Source organism: Dama dama, chromosome 1 (assembly GCF_033118175.1).
Source record: "Dama dama isolate Ldn47 chromosome 1, ASM3311817v1, whole genome shotgun sequence".
Classification (NCBI taxonomy): Eukaryota; Metazoa; Chordata; class Mammalia; order Artiodactyla; family Cervidae; genus Dama; species Dama dama.
Genome location: NC_083681.1, coordinates 73,462,505 through 73,481,648, shown reverse-complemented (window position 1 = coordinate 73,481,648; position 19,144 = coordinate 73,462,505). Strand labels below are relative to the sequence as shown.

At 47.7% G+C, this 19,144-nt stretch overlaps 1 protein-coding gene across 1 annotated transcript in view; it reads left to right on the top strand.

Moving 5' to 3' along the window:
• The first annotated feature begins 4,681 nt into the window (after nucleotides 1-4,681).
• Nucleotides 4,682-19,144, top strand: part of SYT13 (synaptotagmin 13) — a 42,626-nt gene continuing 28,163 nt past the window's right edge. Inside the window, exon 1 of the mRNA XM_061152278.1 lies at nucleotides 4,682-4,954. Within this exon, the coding sequence (XP_061008261.1) occupies nucleotides 4,772-4,954 (183 nt within the window). The 5' untranslated portion in view covers nucleotides 4,682-4,771. The remainder of the gene's footprint in view (nucleotides 4,955-19,144) is intronic.

Genomic DNA, 19,144 nt, shown 5'->3' with positions numbered 1-19,144 from the left:
GCCATGAAATTAAAAGATGCTTGTTCCTTGGAAGGAAAGCAATGACAAATCCAGACATCATGTTAAACAGCAGAGACATCATTTTTTCGAAAAAGGTCCATATAGTCAAAGCTATGGTTTTTCCAGTAGTCATGTAAGATATGAGATTTGGACTATAAAGAAGGCTGAGTGCCAAAAAATTGAATACTTTTGAATTATGGCGCTGGTTAAGACTCTTGAGAGTTCCTTGAACTGAAAGGAAATCGAACCAGTCAATCCTAGAGGAAATCAGTCCTGAATATTCATTGGAAGGACTGATGCTAAAACTGAAGCTCCAAACTTTGGCCACTTGATGCGAAGAGCCAATTTATTGGAAAAAACTCTGATGCTGGAAAAGATTGAAGGCAAAAGGAGAAGGGGGCGGCAGAGGATGAGATGGTTAAATTGCATCACCAACTCAATGGACATGAGTTTGAGCAAACTCTGGGAGATAGTGAAGGTCAGGGAAGCCTGGTGTGCTGCAGTTCATGGGGTTGCAAAGAGTTGGACACAACTTAGCAACTAAACAGGGAAAATAGCTCTTTCACTGAGCACAGTGCCTGGCACGTGGTAGAAACTCAAAAACTTTCTTGAGAGAATGAAAGCACTAGAGAGGAAGTCCTAAGCTCTGGCTTCTGTGGCAAAGACTACTTTTGTTTATGCTTCTCCTCTATATTTCCCAATCTCCTCGATCATATTATGAGATGTCATGTAATCAAATTCTGACTGATCAATGGGGTGAAAGGTATATACTGTTTTCATCCATGGCCTCAGAAATGTCACAAATGGTCTTCAATCCCTCCTCTTTCCTCTGTCTCCATGGCTGAAAGCAAAGGTGTCTCAAGACAGAAAAAGCCCAGATTCCTGATTAGAGATGAGCTGCCCACCCAGGTTCTCTGACCTTCCTTGAACTATAATAAAAGCAAGATATACTTTTATTGAGTTAATCTCAGAGGTTTGAAGTTACTTGTTACTGCAGCAAAACTTAATCTATCCTGATAGAAAACACCTTCCCATCTCTGCCGTTAACTCCTTCTACCCTGCAACCAGCCACAATCTCTCCAGTCTCCAGGCTTCCTCTTGGTAAAATAAAGGAATTCCACACAGCGATCTCTGAAATCCTTCTGATGCTAAAATTCAGTTGTTCTGCTTGTAAGTTTCCTCCCTCCTGCCAACCACTATAGGCAGACATCATAAATGTTTGCTAAATAAGAGTACCTCCTATATTTGAAATCCTTCCCCCTAGTTAAAAGCATTTTAATATCTTAAAAATTCAAAGCAGTTACTCAGAATACTTAAACAAAAAAATTCAACATCCAACTTGTAAAATATGCAACAGAATAACAACAATGCCGTTTCATCAAGAGGCTGGGGAATCTTCAGAGATCTACTCCTCAGCCTTCCAGAAGTCCCCCCGCCCCCAGCAGCGCTTCCAAACCCGAACATCCTGGTCTGTCTGCCCTTGGCATTCTGGTGGCCCCAGCATTCCGATTATTTGCAAACCTCATCCTCAGACTGTCTTAGTGTTCCACGCTGTCAACTGCCTTTCTCAATAGATGATCTCATTTTTCAAAGGATCCCACTAACGCCTTTTCTTAGACAGTTGTCATTAAAGGCTGCTGCCTGGGTATCAGTAAGCAAGAAGCAAAAGTCACATCTTTGATGAGATGTAGCCAAGGTGACCCAGGGCCCTAATGACTTAACTGGGTTTCAAATTTCCGGAGGTCTGGCCGAGCTCTACGATGTGTTCACTGTGTGTGAAAGAGGCAAAAGACACTCTGTTCTTCTTGGACTGGAGTCCCTCTTCTTGTTAAAAATGAAGGTCACTGCAGCTGCTAACATCTCAGTAACCATAGTAACAAGGGACCACATGACAGATGTCTGATCCCCATCAGAAAACGTCTGATAGTAAGTGTTCTTCATCCTTTTCCTCACCCCCACCCCAGATCTTGTTAGGTGGCATTGAGGGTCTCCCAGGGGAGCAGCTCAGGCATGGGAAATCCAGACTGACAGCATTAATTAAACCTCTTATTTCCCCAGGACATTTTGCATTGCCAGGCTCGGGAGCCAAGAAAGCCTCCCAGGGAAGCTCTTATGAGAGAGAATGCTAAGTCTATCACCAGGGAATAAGGCACTTCAGCTCCACAGATGGCAGCAAATGAAGCTCTGTAGGAAAATACACCCAGGCATACAGCAGGCACAAAATAAATACTTACAGAAGAGTCCATTTAATCAAATGGAGCTCATTTAGCAAATGGGATTCCTTTCAAGTCACTGGAAGTTCTACATGAGGTGGTGGACCATTCACCCTTTCAACAGTTACTGGGTGCCTATTGTACATCCTCATGGCTGACAGCATGGAAGCTCTAAAGATATCCACTTGCTGACTGAATCCAATTGTCCCCGGGAGTGTCTGGGGCTCAAGGGAAGGTTGGGAAGTGTGTAGAGGGCTGGGATCACATCACAAAGGGCTCTGGATTCAACTGGAGTCTCTCGGGTCTATTACTGGAGAAACTGTGAAAGTTTTTATGTGTGTGAGTGACAAGATCAGCTTTGCATTTCAAAAACATCCTTTTTGATGCCCTCCAGAGAAATGAGATGGTTGGATGGCATCACCGACTTAATGGACATGAGTTTGAGTGAATTCCAGGAGTTGGTGATGGATTGGGTGGCCTGGCGTGCTGCAGTCCATGGGGTCGCAAAGAGTTGGACACGACTGTGTGACTGAACTGAACTGAGAGAAAGGATTAGAAGGAGACAATTGCTTTGACCAAAGAAATAATGTTCTAGGACTGATGAACGCAGCCCTTAAGAGAACTGGCAACTTCTGCTTCTTTCCTCGGAACCTTGGCTATGATGCTGTGAGAAGCTCTGGTCGCATGAGGAAGAACCCAAGTGCTCCGTACACAGCCCAGATGTGCTCTGAGCAATAGCCAGGACCAACCACTTGCCATAAGGTATGCCATCTTGGACGTTCCAGCCCAGCTGACCATTGTCCCAGGAGATACCATGTCGAGCAGGGAAACTGCCCAGCTGAGCCCAGTCAAACCACAAACCACACGAGAAGTCACAAAAGAATTGTTCTAAGCCACTACATACTGAGTGGCTTCAGTCATGTCTGACTGCGACCGCATGGGCTGTAGCTCACAAGAATCACGGGATTCGCCAAGCAAGAATAGTGGAGTGGGTTGCCATTTCCTTCTCCAGGGGATCTTCCCAATCCAGAAATTGAACCTATGTCTCCCAAGTCTCCTGCATTGCAGGCAGATTCTTTACCCACTGAGCCACCTGGGAAGCCCTCTAATACACTAAGTTATGGGTTTATTATGCAGAAATGGATAACAAACACTGGGAGGTATCAGATGTTGGTCACGTCTGCATCACGACAGAAAAGGTCTGGCTAGAATGATCATAGATTTGGGAGTCATCAGCCTCATGGGAAGTTTAGAGCCCTGTTTGGTACGAAATCACCTCCACTCCTCACATGTGTCCAGCGTGCTTAGAGCACCGCCAACTCACAGCAAATGCTTGCTGAATTAAATGAAACATTCCACATAATGAAAATCACTGGAAAGCCCTGTTTGCGATCTGAGACAACCCTCCTCATGCCTGGAATTCTAATTTTCCCTCACTCTAAGCACACTAAATTTCTTTCTCTCTCTCGGGATCAAAGTGTGGACTCCTAGCTGCTGCATTTGATATTCTTTATCCCTCTAAGGTAAGTCCTTTCCTTTGGGCATGTGGACTTGAAACCTGCAAACTTGAGTTTGGATTTTTCAACCTGCCCCACGTCCCCTCTGAGTCTAGGCTTCCTCATCTGTAAATGGAGATGAGAATACATGCCAATCTCACTGCTAAGGAAGTGCAGATGTGAAAAGAATCATTGCAATCATCCTCTCCAGGACAAGATAGGTATAGTCTCAACCCCAGACATGGCAATAAATGCCCTCTCCCTGGCTGCCAGTCCCTCTCCCTGGTAGTAAACACATGGCAATTTCGGGAGATGGGAAATCTCCAGCTTTTTGTGTTTGAAAAAGCTCTCGCAGGCCTCGATTTTCCAGCTTCCTTGGCCAGAGGGTGAACAAAGCTTTTTTGTTCAGTCCTTAAGTCGTATCAGACTCTGCAAACCCATTGACTGCGGCATACCAGGTTTCCCTGTCCTTCCCTATCTCCCAGATTTTGCTCAAATTCATGTCCATTGAGTTGACCATGCTATCTAACCGTGCCATCCGCTGCTGCCCCCTGCTCCTTTTGCCTTCAATCTTTCTCAGCAGCATCAGGGTCTTTTCCAAGGAGAGCGCTCTCTGCACCAGAGTTAGTGGTCTGGTAAACGACCCCCTATCCAGACAGAGCCGCAGGCCAAGGTTTGAGTCCTGGTTTGCCGGCTAACCTAACGCACAGTGTGACCTTGGCGAGCTCCTGCTCTTCTTGAACCCAAGTGTCCTACGTAAAGCGTGAAGGATGGCTCGAGAAGAGAGGATGATGCGCTCAGGTTCCTTCCACCTGAGCGGATCCGCCTTGGGCCGGGGTGGGGGGTCGGGTCACGTGCTGGGCTGACGCGGTGCCGAGTGCGGGCGCCTCGGCCAGCTCCGGGTCCAGCCTCCCGCTCTGACGTCCTCGAGCCGCCCTCCCTCCCCGCCCCTCCGCCCCTCCGGCGGCGGCGGCGGCGGCGGGAGAGCGGCTGAGCGCCTGGATCTCAGGCCAGGGAGGCGCGCGGCGGCGGGACCGAGCCCGGTGCGGGGAAACGGGCACCATGGTGCTGTCGGTGCCGGTGATAGCGCTGGGCGCCACGCTGGGCACGGCCACCAGCATCCTCGCGCTCTGCGGGGTCACCTGCCTATGCCGGCACATGCACCCCAAGAAGGGAGTGTTGCAGCGAGACCTGGAGCCCGACCCGGAGAAGGCGAAGCCCAGCGTGCTCCGGTCCGCCCAACAGGTGAGCGGCGGCGGGCCTCGGCCTCCCCGGGGCTCGGGTGGGGGTCTCCCCAGCGGCTGCGGCGGGGGGGAGTGGGTGGGAAGGAATGGTTGGCGTTCTTCTTTGCGCGACAGAGCCCGGCTGGGAGTGGGGACAGCGGATGTGTTTGGACAGCGGATGTGTTCAGAGACCCTGGGGCGGGCGGGGTGGGGGGGGGGGGGGATCCCAAAGGCCTGGGTCGGGGGGTGGGTGGCGGCGGCGGCTAGGGTACAGGAGGAAAGGGGACAGCAAGCCTAAAGGTGCGGGCATGGGAGTGAGTGGCAAAGGGGGCTTGGATAGGAATCGGAGCTGGGAGGAGAGTTGGGGGCCGGGGGGAGTAATAAGACAGGGGGGCTGTGAGGGTTTGGGGCAGGGTCTGCGAGGCTTAGGGGAGACGAAGAGGGGAAGGACCGAGAAGGAGAAGCCCCAGGAAGGAGGAGAAGAGAAAGGGTGATAGGGAACGGAGTGGGGCCGCTGAGCCGCTGGCGCAGGGGAACCACTGACCGAGCTGAGAGGGGAGCAGGGAGGTGGACAGAGGCGGCGGCTGGGGGCTGCAGTGGGCGCGGGGGAGGGGGCGGTTGGGCTGGGGGTGCTGGGGTCTGGAGAGGCTCCTGTGTATGGAGGGCCTGGGCGACCCTCACCCCCTCCCAGCAGCCCGCAGCTCCAGCCAGCCTGAGGGAGTAGCTCTGAGCCCCCCTCCTACCCCCCACTCCCCAACGATGTGGCTGCAGATGTCTCTGGAGACAGCAGGGCTTTTATGGCCATATGAGCTGGTCCCCCCCGGGTTCTCTGGGCAGAAAATGGGTGGGGTCCCCATTGTACAGTGCAGCCGAAGGGGGTCTGAGATAGGTTTGGGAGGACTGCCCTAGGTGGGCTGTGAACTCCAGGACGCATCCCGGAAGTGGCAGAGGCGAAATGTCCTCTGGAGACCCGGGAGGAAGGGTCTGGCCGGAGAGACTGGAGGAAGGCAGGCACCCCGGGGAAGAGGGAGGTGACTTAATGACTTCCCTGGGCCCCCTCGGTTCCTTCCCGGGCTGAGAGTTCCAGGAGTGGCCCTACAGAGCCGTGCCTCCACCTTCCTTTTGCCAATCAATTATTCAAAAGCCCAGGCCCAGCTGCGGGGCCCTGTGTCAGTCACTGTGAGAGGGGAAGGAAATGGCTGCTGTCCTTGAGGCACTGAGGATCCCAGCAAAGTGACATTGATGCCGGCAGGATCCGGGGTCAGCTGGGCAGGGGCATGTGGGATCCAGAGCCATCTGAAATGGGAGCAGCGGGCTCCCCACGGGGCCTGGGCGGGAAGCGAGGGCGGGGGGCGATTGTACAAGCTCTTCTCCGAACACGGAGGCCTCAACCTCCTCTCCCCCTCGGCACGCTTGAGGGACAGCCATTCTTCTGCCTTTCACCATGGCAGCTCTTCAGGCATTGTCCCCTCTCCCCTTCCCAGAAAGAATCACTGGGGCCCCTGTTGGTGCAAATGACCTCGGGGATCACTTCCAGCTCTTTGTCTTCTTGAGGACCAGTAGCCCAAGCAGCAACCAATGATCTGTTAAAGACAAACCAGATCCTGCATCTCCCGGGCTTAAAATCCTCCCCAGCTTCTCACTGAGCTTTGGAGCAGACCACAGCACACCTTAGCCTGGCATGTGCCCGGGGCCAGTCTCTGCCCTAAGTGCTTTACATTTAATGCATTTAGCCACTCAGTGACAGACATAGGTGATGATCCCAGCTTAAAGATGAAGCGGCTAAGGTTCAGAGAAGGCGAGTGATTTTGCCCAAGGCCACATAGCCTGAGAAGTTTCCGAGCCTAATTCTAAGCTCGTCTGGTTTTGGAGTCCGTGCTGTGAGCCTCTCCACCTCATGGTCTTGCCTGTCTGATGTGGCCAGTGTTTACCTCTCCAGCCAAGCTCATGTGAGTGCCCTGTATCACGGGTGGTCTCAGCTCCCCTGGGTTTTTATCCTTCTTGAAGACACCAACCCCTCCCATTTTCCTCTGACTTTTCACAGAGATGGCTCCTCCTCATCCTGTGGGTCTCTTTCTGTTTGCAGTTTACCTCTTCAGGGAGAGGATTTTGTCCGTGGCCACATATAACAAAGCCCCTTTCCCCCATTATACCTTCCATACTATTCCTTCTTATTTCTGTTTGTATCATTTGTGACAGTTGGATGTGATTTTTCGTATCTGCTGACTTACAATATTCATTCCCATCACCTTCTCAGTTTCTGAAACCTAGTAGGTGCCCAAGGAGAAATTATTGACTAATATTAAGGCATCCCCAGGCCCAGCCGTTGGGGATTATTGTCTGAGTTATTTCTTCAAATGCAGATGTATTTTGCAACCACTTTGCAACCCAGAGCTGGCTCATAGGGTCACAATAAATGCTTGTTGATATGTGCATGCTCAGTCACTCAATCATGTCCAATTCTTTGTGACCCCATGGACTGTAGCCTGCCAGGCAAATTCTGTCCATGGATGGTTTAGGGAAGAATACTAGAGTGGGTTGCCATTTCTTTCTCCAGGGCATCTTCCTGACCCAGGGATGGAAACAGTGTTTCCTGCCTTGCAGGCAGATTCTTTGATGCTGAGCCAACAGGGAAACCCCTGTTGATCCATGAGACTCATCCATTCACATCCCTCACTTGGTTCCCTCAGTGACAAGGATTTGAGCACCTGGATGTGAATCTGTAGGTGTGAACGTGATGAAGTTGAGCTCTCAGTGTTTGGCTGCCATTGTGCTCAGACTTATTCAGCCGCTGACCCAGATAAAGTACGCAGAGAAAAAAGACAATGTGTTGACATTTCAAAAAAAGTCAAGGGAGGTGGTGTTAGGGCAGATGGCAGCAGGGCGATGGGCTTGGCACATTGACAAAGAGAAGAGTCTGGTAAGGAAGGTTCTCGGAAGATGCTTCTTAAACAGAGAGGGCGTTGGGGCTGGGGAAGAGGGTTCTAGATTCCTGTAACCAGGAAAACTGGGGTGTCTGTGGGAGACAGAGTGACTGCTCATGTCTCTGTAAGTTGCTGATTGTGGTTGCTGGAAAAATTCCTTGGATTTGTTAGCTGTGCCTGGGGAATCTAATTTCTGGCCATGAATAGTCAGCTGAAGTTAAAGTTTATAGTGATTTTGAAAAGAACTTGAAGTTTTCCTTGAGGGTTCTTCACCCGAGATCCACAGATCCCAACAAGGAGTCTGTAGCTAAAATGGAAGGGGTTCATGGTCTTGGAGAGGAAAAAACTCTCTCTTCATTTTCATGAACCTCTATGTGAAACTTAGCATTTTCTGTAAATAGGAGTATAAACAACACATCACCGGAGTATGAACAATATCTGTGACTTGGTCCTCAAGGGAAATCACAGGTAGTTTCAGAGTACCTCACAGCTGTGGCAGATACTACGAGAGTGTTTATGCTCATCCCTAATTCTAAATTATGTACTTATTAAATCTCCCGTGAGATCCTTTTATTTAATGAAAGAATAAAGAGGCATATGTGTAGCTATTTCCCCGATTGATTTTATTAGGTTGTAGTCCTATGTCTTTTATTTGCTGCTTTTTCAAGCACTCGGAGGAGGTACCATAGGCTTCTCTAGACAACCGTAGGAATTCATCCAGTGTCTCTGCCGAGTGGGAGGTGGCCGAGGTGCAAACCCTCACTGCTGTTCATGCCTCCAGCTGGCTTCAATTCATTCTTTTTCTTGTTTTTTCCGAAATGTACATTGTGGACCCTTTCATCCTGCCTCCTTACACAATCCCTCACCCCCTCTGCCCCTTTATGTGCATGCAGTCCTTTGTGGAGGGGGAGAGGGATTCAGTCTCACTACGCCATCCTTGTGACCTGGTAGCATCACCTGAGACCTCGCTGTCTGTTATCAGCCCAGCTTTCAAAGCTTGGTTATTATGCAGTGATGGCCGAATGCTTGAGCCATGAGACAGAGAAGAGGGTCAGATGTGGCATGTGTGTGTATGTGTGTGTGTGATCATTTTTAATTCACTGCTGCTGCTGAACCTATTAGTGACAGGCAGCAAGACCCGTTGGTTCCATCCCCTAGAGTTTCCTTCTCATGCTTTTCTGCACAGGCTGCCACTCACTGCATTTCTGGGTCCTTGCAGAGGAAGCCCTCCTTTTGGTGACCCTAAATACCTACTGAGTGAGCAGGGGAGCTGTCCTTCCCCAAGGCTCGGTGCCCCTAACACCTCAGTGTGACTTGGGTTCTGTTTTCAGAAAGCTTTAGTTTCAGTGTCTGATTTTTCTTCCCATCTGGCGCTTCCTTTGTTGTCCCCTTATATGAATCTTCTCAGATGCATCTCAGAGGTTCCCAGAGTAGCCCTGCTGCTGTCCCCTTAAAGCTAACATGTGGTCAAAGGCTTCCTCCGAGGGCCCCCCAGCAGTGGTCCCCAGGTCTCTTCTATCCACATCTGCCAGCTCCCACTGCTACTTACTACCAAATTCTAAAATCCTACCTTCCTTCCAGCAGCGTTGAGAAGCAAAGTGACTTTTGATGGTACACTGTGTTAGTTCATTCAGGTTATTGTAACAAAATACCACAGAGTGGGTAGCTTATAAACAAAAATTTATTTCTCATGGAGCTAGAAGCTGGGAAGTCCAAGATCAAAGCTCTGGCCAACCCAGTATCTGGTGAGGACCTGCTTCCTAGACTTTTGGCTGTAACCTCACCTGATTCCCCGGTAGCTCAGCTGGTAAAGAATCCATCTGCAATGCAGGACACCCAGGTTGGTTCGATTCCTGGGTCAGGAGGATCTGCTGGAGAAGGGAACTGCTACCCACTCCAGTATCCTTGGGCTTTCCTGATGGCTCAGCTGATAAAGAATCCACCTGCAATGCAGAAGACCTGGATTTAATCCTTGGGTTGGGAAGACCCCCTGGAAAAGGGAGAACTGCTACCCACTCCAGAATTCTGGCCTGGAGAACTCCATGGACTGTATAGTCCATGGGGTCGCAATGAGTCGGACAAGACTAAGCGACTTTCACTTTCACTTTGCATGGGGTAGAAAGGGCAGGAAGCTCTCTTCTGACTTCTATGGGGCACTAATCCCTCTTATGAAGGCTTCACCCTCACAGCTGCTCACCCCAAAGCCCCACCTCTTAATAGCATCACCTTACAGGTTAGGTTTTAACGTATAAATTTTTAGGGGGGCATAAACATTTTGACCAGAGCAAACACCTAATAGATTCAAAGGTTTTAAGAAATACTTTAAATATGTGCTATATTTTTATCAAGCAACATATATATAGTAGAGTCTTTCCCCCGCTCTGAAATTAAGTGTATTTCATTTTCCTTGTACCTCTGACAATATCCAGTAGATAATGGGCACATGATAGTCAATGTATATTTTGAGTTAAATCATCGTATCGGAACATGACACTGAAGAAGAGAGAAGGTATAAAGGAATGCACATGGTTAAGATTCCATGTCCACTAGATTTGAAATCAAGCCCATTCATGTCTGAGGTTTCCAATGGGGACAGGTAATGCCTGGGGCAGAGTGGGGAAGCTTCTGTTTATAGAACTTTTGTTTATAAGCTCTGCCTCTTGACATGGTACTGGTTACACAGCTGTGTCCACTTTATGAAAGAAAGCATATACAGCTCTACATTTATGATTTGTATACTTTTCTGAATGTAGTTATAATTCGGTAAAGTTTTTCTCTGTCAAGTTGTGATATAATGTTTATGAATATTGTTTTAGTATCAAGCCAGTGTTTTTTAATAGGAGGATTTGGGGGCTGTCATCAAGACATGGCCCTCCTTTTTATGGTCTGTTATTCACCACCCCCCTGGCCCTGTCTGCTTTCTGCTGCTACTCCTGTGGCTGCCTCCTTCCTCAGACTAGGGCCTGGGGAACATCAATGTGTCCTGAGTAATGCTCCTGCCTATTTTCCTTGTCCTTAGACCACTGGAGCAATGTCTTCTCAGAGCACTTTTCTGAATGTAGACTTGGCAGAGAGGATGGATCAGAGCCCCAGTGCTACATTTCAGCAGCTAATAAATTCACTCATTAAAGGTTAATGAACATATTCTAGGCACTGGGACATAGCAGTAAAAAGACAGGTGTATGCTGTTCCTTGTAAGTGAGGAAGCAGACAGTGAAGCCAGCAGTTGTCATTAAACATATTAAAGACGAGGTACAGGGGGCCATGGGAAACCCTTAGGACAGGCACCTCCAACCTTGCTCCAAAGTAGGGCTTGTCTCCAGCTCTTGTTGGCTGCCCTGACAAGGTCTCCCGGTACTTCAGTGATCACAGGAGGCCAACATGAATTTCTAACCCCACTCCTGGAACTGATTTGACCCTGGACTGCTGGAAGGCCTGAACTCTTTGGATTCTCAATCCTTTTAAAGAATTGATTTCTCAGCTGATCTCCCAGCTGGTAAACTCTGCTATTCATATAAACGAACAAAAAGTATATCCGTTTCCGTAGAGTAATAAAGAATAGTGATAGTATAGCTAATGTTTATTGAGTTCTTCCTGTGTACCAGGCACTGTTCTAAGCTCTTTAATTGTATTAATTTTATCCCCACAATAGCCCTATGAAATATGCATAATTATTGCGTCCATTTTACACATGGAACTTACTCTGTAGCAACTTATTCCATAGCAGAACTGGAAATCAAATTTAGGAAGTCGGGCTCCAGAGTCCACATCTTTGACCAGTAGGCTGGAGTTTAGCAGGAGGAAAATAGTCAAAATTTTACTTGAGCCACTGCATTTCCCCAGGTATGGCCTAAAAGTGTCTACAGTATAATGGATCTTTGCAGGTCAGCTTCGGAAACCTTTCCCTAAGCTTTGGCTGGCTTCTGTGCCTGTCGCATCCTTCACGCTTTGAGCCCTGGGTGCAGCCCCAGGCCCTCTAGAGAAATTTACACAGTAAACATGTTTGGGCTGGTTGCTTAGTAACAGGGAAGACAGTATGAATTTTGCATCAAGAAATCAGCATGGATTATTTCAGGGAGATGAGCATATGCCCACTGGAAGCACTAGGCTCTTTGAAACATACTGCGGACCTTTGGTCTGTGTCCATTAGTCCTTCTCAGTGACAGGTCCCAGACCTGTCCCATCTTATTCCCTCTCTAGTTTCTCCTCTGATTCAGGTAGATAAGTCAGGTTCATGGCTCCTCTCTTCATGTGATTGACGGCTCACTAGCACCTTTTGTTCACTCCAGCAGAAAATGCTGCTACATCTTTCGACATTTTTAGATTTTCAGATACTGGCCCAGATTACTCTCATGTGCCTGGAGTACAGGAAGAGAAAGAGAGAGACCATCAGAACACAATGGGAGAAACACCCGAACTGGAAATCAGAGGGGCTTAAGGGGAAGGCAGAAGGAAGGGGAGAGACCAGCAGGATGGAGAAGCAGCAGACCCAGAAGACAAAGAAAGGAGACAAGCTGAAAAGTGACCGACCACCCCAGAATCAGAGGGAGAAATCAGAATCCGTGTGGATGATCCCCGTGTGTGTTATCATCGTCACCTTCCTTATCTTTCCCCCCACCAAGGGTCCCAGTCTGCTTCACCTAGGTCCTGCGGGCTCTACAAAGTCAAGTCCAGTTGAGGTGGTATTTACTACTTCTCAGCGACATTTCTTCACATTGGCATCACTGGGCCAATGTGATGCCAGGAAGAGGAGCCTTGATCGCTTACCATGTCTGTTCACTGTACAAAAATAGACCTTCCCACTGAGGAGTTCCCTAAGTGCTAATTAAGAAAAGGCTGTTTTAATTGATTCATATTATAGAACATTCCTAGGAGAGTTTTACATGGTGTTTAAGGGCGTTGCAATGATTTACAGTGATATTTTGGGAACTTGACTGATGTTTGGGGTGGACTCGGAATGCATTTTAATTTTTCCCATTTAAAAGAGTAGAATGCAAGTGACTGCTCTCTGAAATTCACTAGCTCAGCAGGCTTGTTTCCATGAACAAATTAGAGTCAAATAATGAGGGGTGGTTGCATATATGAATATGTGCACACATGGATGTGAATATGTATACATGCATATACAAATACGAGAAAAGGGGAAGAGCATCCCATGGAAAATCTGTGAAACTGAGCCCTAACCCATCTGGCGGAGACCCTAGTGTACTTTGACATATTTCATTGACTCTGTCCACCCTCCTCTTATCAATCCAAGACAGACTTTTCTTTCTTGGGTGAAAAACTGAGCCAAATGCAGAGAGCAAGAGAAGTGAGGAGAAACATTGACTGACTGCTTGAGTCATTGGATGGATGGATAGGTGAATGGGAAGGAGACTCATGGGGCCACCGCCTCTGCTTGCAGCCAACACAAAAATCACAAGCCCAGAAATGCAGGAGAAGGGGCTGAGCTTGTGGAAGAATCTCTGTGTTCACCTCCAGTGACAAGGCAGGGAATCAAGACAAGCCTGGAGGGCGTGGAGTCTTCACTTTCTATTGGTTTCCTGCCCTTCAAGCACCCTTCACACAGCTGACATTGGAAACAGTTTAAAAAATCTCCCCTTGCAAAGACCAGTGAGACAATGCTCTGGGAGAGCACGTTTTACTTGGAAAATCATTATAAACCACACAGCTTTGAACTTGCTAAAAGTAGCCTGATGAAAGGCGTGTGAGTTACTGAGGCAGGATAGTGAAGACTTTGCTTTTCAAACAGAGTGAAGAATGATGCTTTCGAGAGTTCCCTGGTGGTCTAGTGGATAGGATTTGGCAATTTTACTGCTGTCCTGAGTTCAGTCCCTGGCGGGGGAACTGAGATCCTTCCCACAAGGTGAGGCCAAAAACGAAAAAAAGAATGATGTTTTCAAGAGAATTGCATCTGAAGATGAAGAGAAGGTTGGGGAAGAGCGGTTTGGTTGGGCAACTAGACGACTTACTGGGAAACAGTTGCAGGATGAAGCTGAGAATAACTGCAGTGAGCTCTAAACTCCTTCTGTGTTGCATATTCGACCCCCCTTTCTTTCTCACAGTGCACCCCCCAAGCACCTTAGGTTGTGTTTTTGTTTCCAGCACAGTCAATTCACAAAGAAAGGGCGAGGCTCCCAGAGAGACATATAGTGAAGGCAGCAAAGGCACAAGAAGAGACGAAACTCCGTGGGAAAACATCAACATGGTCTCAGGGCTTTGGGCCATATTCCCTGCAAATGCGTCATCTAATAAGTTGCTTACCTTGCGAGTGGGCTGGATCTTTTAAGTAGCAACATGACTATTGCTCTTTGTGTAACAGCCTCATTGCCAAACTCAGAGAGACAAAGGATCAGAGGATGGAAAAGAGTGAACAAGAGCTTAGGTGTCTCGTCGGTAACCACTACATGGTAGACTTGTGTATATTTGGATATTCACCAGAATGAGTTTAAGTAAGAACAATCTAGTCTTTGAGACCACGCAAAAGAGGAAATTGCCTCTTAGAACGAAAATGTTCATTTCATGATCAAATCGCTGAAATGTAATAGGAAGCAAATTAGACTTAGACTCTAAACCTGAATTTCTTTTCTTTTTACAATTTTATTTATTTTATAGCTGCACTGAATCTTCACTGCTGCACGTGGGCTTTCTCTAGTTGCGGCGAGCGGGAGCCACTTTCTAGTTGTGGTCCTTGGGCTTCTCGCGATGGCTTCTCCTGTTGCAGGGCACCCTGCATGGGCTCTAGGCACGCAGGCTCCATAGGTGTGGCACCCAGGCTTCACTGCTCTGTGGCATGTGGGATCTTCCCGGATCAAACCAGTGTCCCTGCATTGCAAGGCAGACTTTTAACCGCTGGACCTTCAGGAAAGCCCCCAAACCTGAATTTGTATTCAATCTCCAGTGTTTTCCAGCTAAATGACCTTGGCCATTCTGAATCCTGCTTTCTTCCCCAACAAAATCAGAGGTGATAGCAATAAGGCTCTCCACAGTAATATTAAAGACTAAATGAGACGATACTTTTGAACACACCCAACACATTCAGTGCCTGGTCTCTCTATTCAGTATATTTTAGGTATCTCTGAATCCTTGAGGATGTTTGTTTAGGTATGTCTGAATCCTTTGGATATAACTGAATCCTAGCATATTCATTCATTCAAAAAATACTTCCTTACTCTGTAATAATGTAAATGGGAAGAGAATTTGAAAAAGAATAGAGACATGAATGCGTATAACTGAATTACTTTGCTGTATGCCTAAAACTAACACGACATTGTTAGTTACCTGTTGTTGTTGTTGTTTAGTCGCTAAGTCATGTCTGCTTCTTTGTGACCCCATGGACTATAGCCCGCCAGGTTCCCCTGTCCATGGGATTTCTCCGGCAAGAATACTGAAATGGGTTGCCATTTCTTTCTCCAGGGGATCTTCACAACCCAGAGATCAAACATGTGTCTCCTGATTGGCAGGTGGATTCTTTATCACAGAGCCAACAGGGAAGCCCTAATCAACTGTGCTCCAACATATCAATAAAAATCAAGCACAACAAATCAAAACAAAACAAAGATTTCTTGATCACCTATTATGTGCAAGACACTGGATTAACACTAGAGACACCAAAGTGACCAGGCAGACAACACCCTTGGCTTCCTGAAGCTCCTGTCCTCAGGGTAGAGAGCTTCACTGCACAGTAGTACAAATGGATATAAATATAATGGTATTAGGTGTGGTAAGGTAGGTAAGAGTTCTCTCAAGAAGTGATAACTCATTAGTGCTCTGATCTTAACATATTTGGGGACTTAGTAAAGAGTTTTGAGCATGTACCCATTACACATATATACTCAATTCTTTGCAAAGTGTATGTATGTTTATATATTATATGTACATATTGCTCTACTATTATATTATGTACATAAGAAAACATGTGCAAAATGAAACTTTTAAAGCAGTAATGTAAAAATAAATTATAAAATGAAATTCTGTCATTTTCTCCCCATGCCCCAAATGAACGGTCTGGCACACCCCTGTGGCATAAAGTTAGTGTCATTTACTAAGTCCTAGAGGTGAGGACTTGAAGGATTCTTGGTACAGGGTATGTGCAAAGGCCCTGTGGTGAGAAGAAATATCACTAAAGAGGGGCTGAAAGAAGGCCAAAGTGGGTAGAACTCCAAGGGTACAGGAGAGAATAACTGCAAGTGAGCAGGGCAAGTCTGGCCAGAGGGCACCACACAGGACCGCTGGGCCAACAAGAGTGTTGGGATATTTTCCCAAGAGCAACAGAAGCTACTGAAAGGTCTTAAGTGAGACGTCACATAGTTGAATTTAAGCTGCAAGAACATCATCTTGGATGGGAGAAGACTAGATGTGGGGAGACCAGGGAAGCTCTGGAGAGAGACCATGATGGCTTGGACCACCGTCAGTGTGGCAATAGCTTGGAGAGGTGTTTAGGAAATAAATTGACTGGCTTTGCCTCTGAGTTGGCTGTAGGCTTCAGAAAGAGGGAGGAGTTGGGGATGAGAGCTAAGGTTTCACTTAGGGTGGTGGTACCACCTAGTGAAACAAGGATGAGGCCATGGATTTTAAGTCATGAGTTCACTTTTGTGCAGGGGGAGTGTGAGGAACCTTTGAGCTATCTCCATGAGGTGGTTCCGCAGGTCTGGAGCTCACCATCTGGCTGGGACGTATACTGGGGAGTAGAAAGCCCAGCCATGAGCATGGCTGAGACCACCTGGTTGGAAAGCAGAATGAGAGGGGAAAAGGCCCTGGGAACAAGTCCTGGGGGACGCCAGTGTTTCATGAAACAAGGAGGGGTGGCCAGAGAGGAAGGAGAAAACCCGGAGAGTGTGATATCAAAATATGAATGATGACAAGAGAAAAACTTTTGAAGAAGAAGGGAGTCACTGAAAAGTCAAGTAAGATAAGGCTGAAAACATAGAATGAAACAATGAAGATCCTCAGTGACCTTGGAGGTCAAAAGTGACCTTCAGTGGCTGATGGGGCCTCTGGGAAAGGGATGTAGTGGGGGCGGAAGGTGACGAAGGAGGACAGTACCAAATATAGACAGTTCTTCTGAGTTGCGTGGCTGCCAAGCGGTGGAAAGGGCTAGGGCCTGGCTGAGCGGAAGACAGAGGTCAAAAAATTATTGCACACCATTGAAAGCTGATTGGAAGGAGCCAGGTGAAAGAGTATGATGAGTATTAAAGAGAGAGGGAGAGAAACAGACTGAAAATAGCTCTGTAGGGTAAGGCTCTCATGCGTGGGGATGGGGTGCAAGGCTGGGATGGAAGGACTGGTCCTGGAGAGAGGGAGAGAGGGGACACCTCCTGCAGTATCACAAGACACTGGATGGGCCACAGCATCAGTCTGGAGAAGAGGGCATTTCCCTGTGTCTGTTAACAGGGTGCTAAGGGTCCAACCAGCCCATCCTAAAGGAAATCAGTCCTGAGTATTCATTGGAAGGACTGATGCTGAAACTGAAGCTCCAATACTTTGGCCACCTGATGCAAAGGACTGACTCATTGGAAAAGATCCTGATGCTGGGAAAGATTGTGGGCAGGAGGAGAAGGGGATGACAGAGGATGAGAGAGTTGGATGGTGTCACTGACTTGATGGATACGAGTTTGAGTAAGCTCTGAGAGTCGGTGATGGACAGGGAAGCCTGGCGTGTTGCAGTCCATGGGGTCGCAAAGAGTCGGACACGACTGAGCAACTGAACTGAACTGAACTGAAAGCTCTTTCGTTCTCTTGGTTTCCTTTTTCCCCTGTGAAGGCAGTCAGAGGAGATAGAGAAATTCCAAAATGTGAGCTTGAGGGAATAGTTAAGGAAGCAGCAAGATTTCTGGGAAGTACTAAGTTTAAGGTTGGTGACCATGACTCTATCAGGGAACCATCTGCCCTTTGAGGGACTCTCCCTTGCTGCCCAGCTCTTGGATACAGGCATCACTGTGCTGCAGAGCTCATCCAGTGCTTCCCCTCGTGAGATCAGGGAAAGAATGGGGAGGTGAGGGAGCTCTTCAGACTTTGAAAGGATACTGTTGACATCACAGCCTGGGTAACTGAATCGGGAAAGTTGCAAAGTGGAGACAGAGGAGAAAGAATAGAGGCCTCTGAGGTCTGAAGATTCCTTGGGTTTGGAAGAACAGCTGAGAAGGGCTAGTCCCACAGCTGACCGTGTGCACCCTGAGGGCAATATGCCCACCAGGGTCAAAGGTGCCAGAACCATCCCTTCCTTCCTTCACAAGGCCTATCGGAGGCAGGGGCAGGGCACAGAGTTCGAGTAAGTAATCGATGGACTTAAAGTTGTTTCAGCTGGCTCTCTACATCCATGAATCTGAAAAGCTGACTCTTCTATGGCATTTTAGATGAGGGACTCACACATCTGTGGGTTTGGTGTCTGAAGGGTTACTGGAACCAATACACCAGAAATCCTAAGGGATGGCTATGTTCAGAAGGCCAGATGGGTCAGAAGCTGGGGTCACATCAGTTCAGTTCAGTCACTCAGTCGTGTCCAACTCTGCGGCCGCATGGACTGCAGCAGGCCAGGCCTCCCTGTCCAACACCAACTCCCGGAGATTGCTCAAACTCTTGTCCATAAGTTGGTGATGCCATCCAACCGTCTCATCCTCTGTTATTCCCTTCTCCTCCTGCCTTCAATTTTTCCCAGCATCAGGGTCTTTTCTAAGGAGTCAGTTCTTTGCATCAGGTGGCCAAAGTATTGGAGTTTCAGCTTCAACATCAGACCTTTCAATGAATATTCAGGACCGATTTCTGTTAAGATGGACTGGTGTGATCTCCTTGCAGTCCAAGGGACTCTCAAGAGTCTTATCCAACACCACAGTTCAAAAGCATCAATTCTTCAGCACTCAGCTTTCTTTATGGTCCAACTCTCACATCCATACATGACTACTAGAAAAACCATAGCTTTGACTAGACAGACCTTTGTTGGCAAAGTCATGGCTCTGCTTTTTAATATGCTGTCTAGGTTGGCCATAGCTTTTCTTCCAAGGAGCAGGTGTATTTTAATTCCATGGCTACAGTCACCATCTGCAGTGATTTTGGAGCCCAAAAAAGTAAAGTCTGTCACTGTTTCCACTGTTTCCCCATCTATTTGCCATGAAGTGATGGGACTGGATGCCATGATATTAGTTTTTTGAATGGTGAGTTTTAAGCCAGCATTTTCACTCTTCTCTTTAACTTTCATCAAGAAGCTCTTTAGTTCTTTGCTTTCTGCCACAAGAGTGGTGTCATCTGCACATCTGAGGTTATTGATATTTCTCCTGGCAATCTTGATTCCA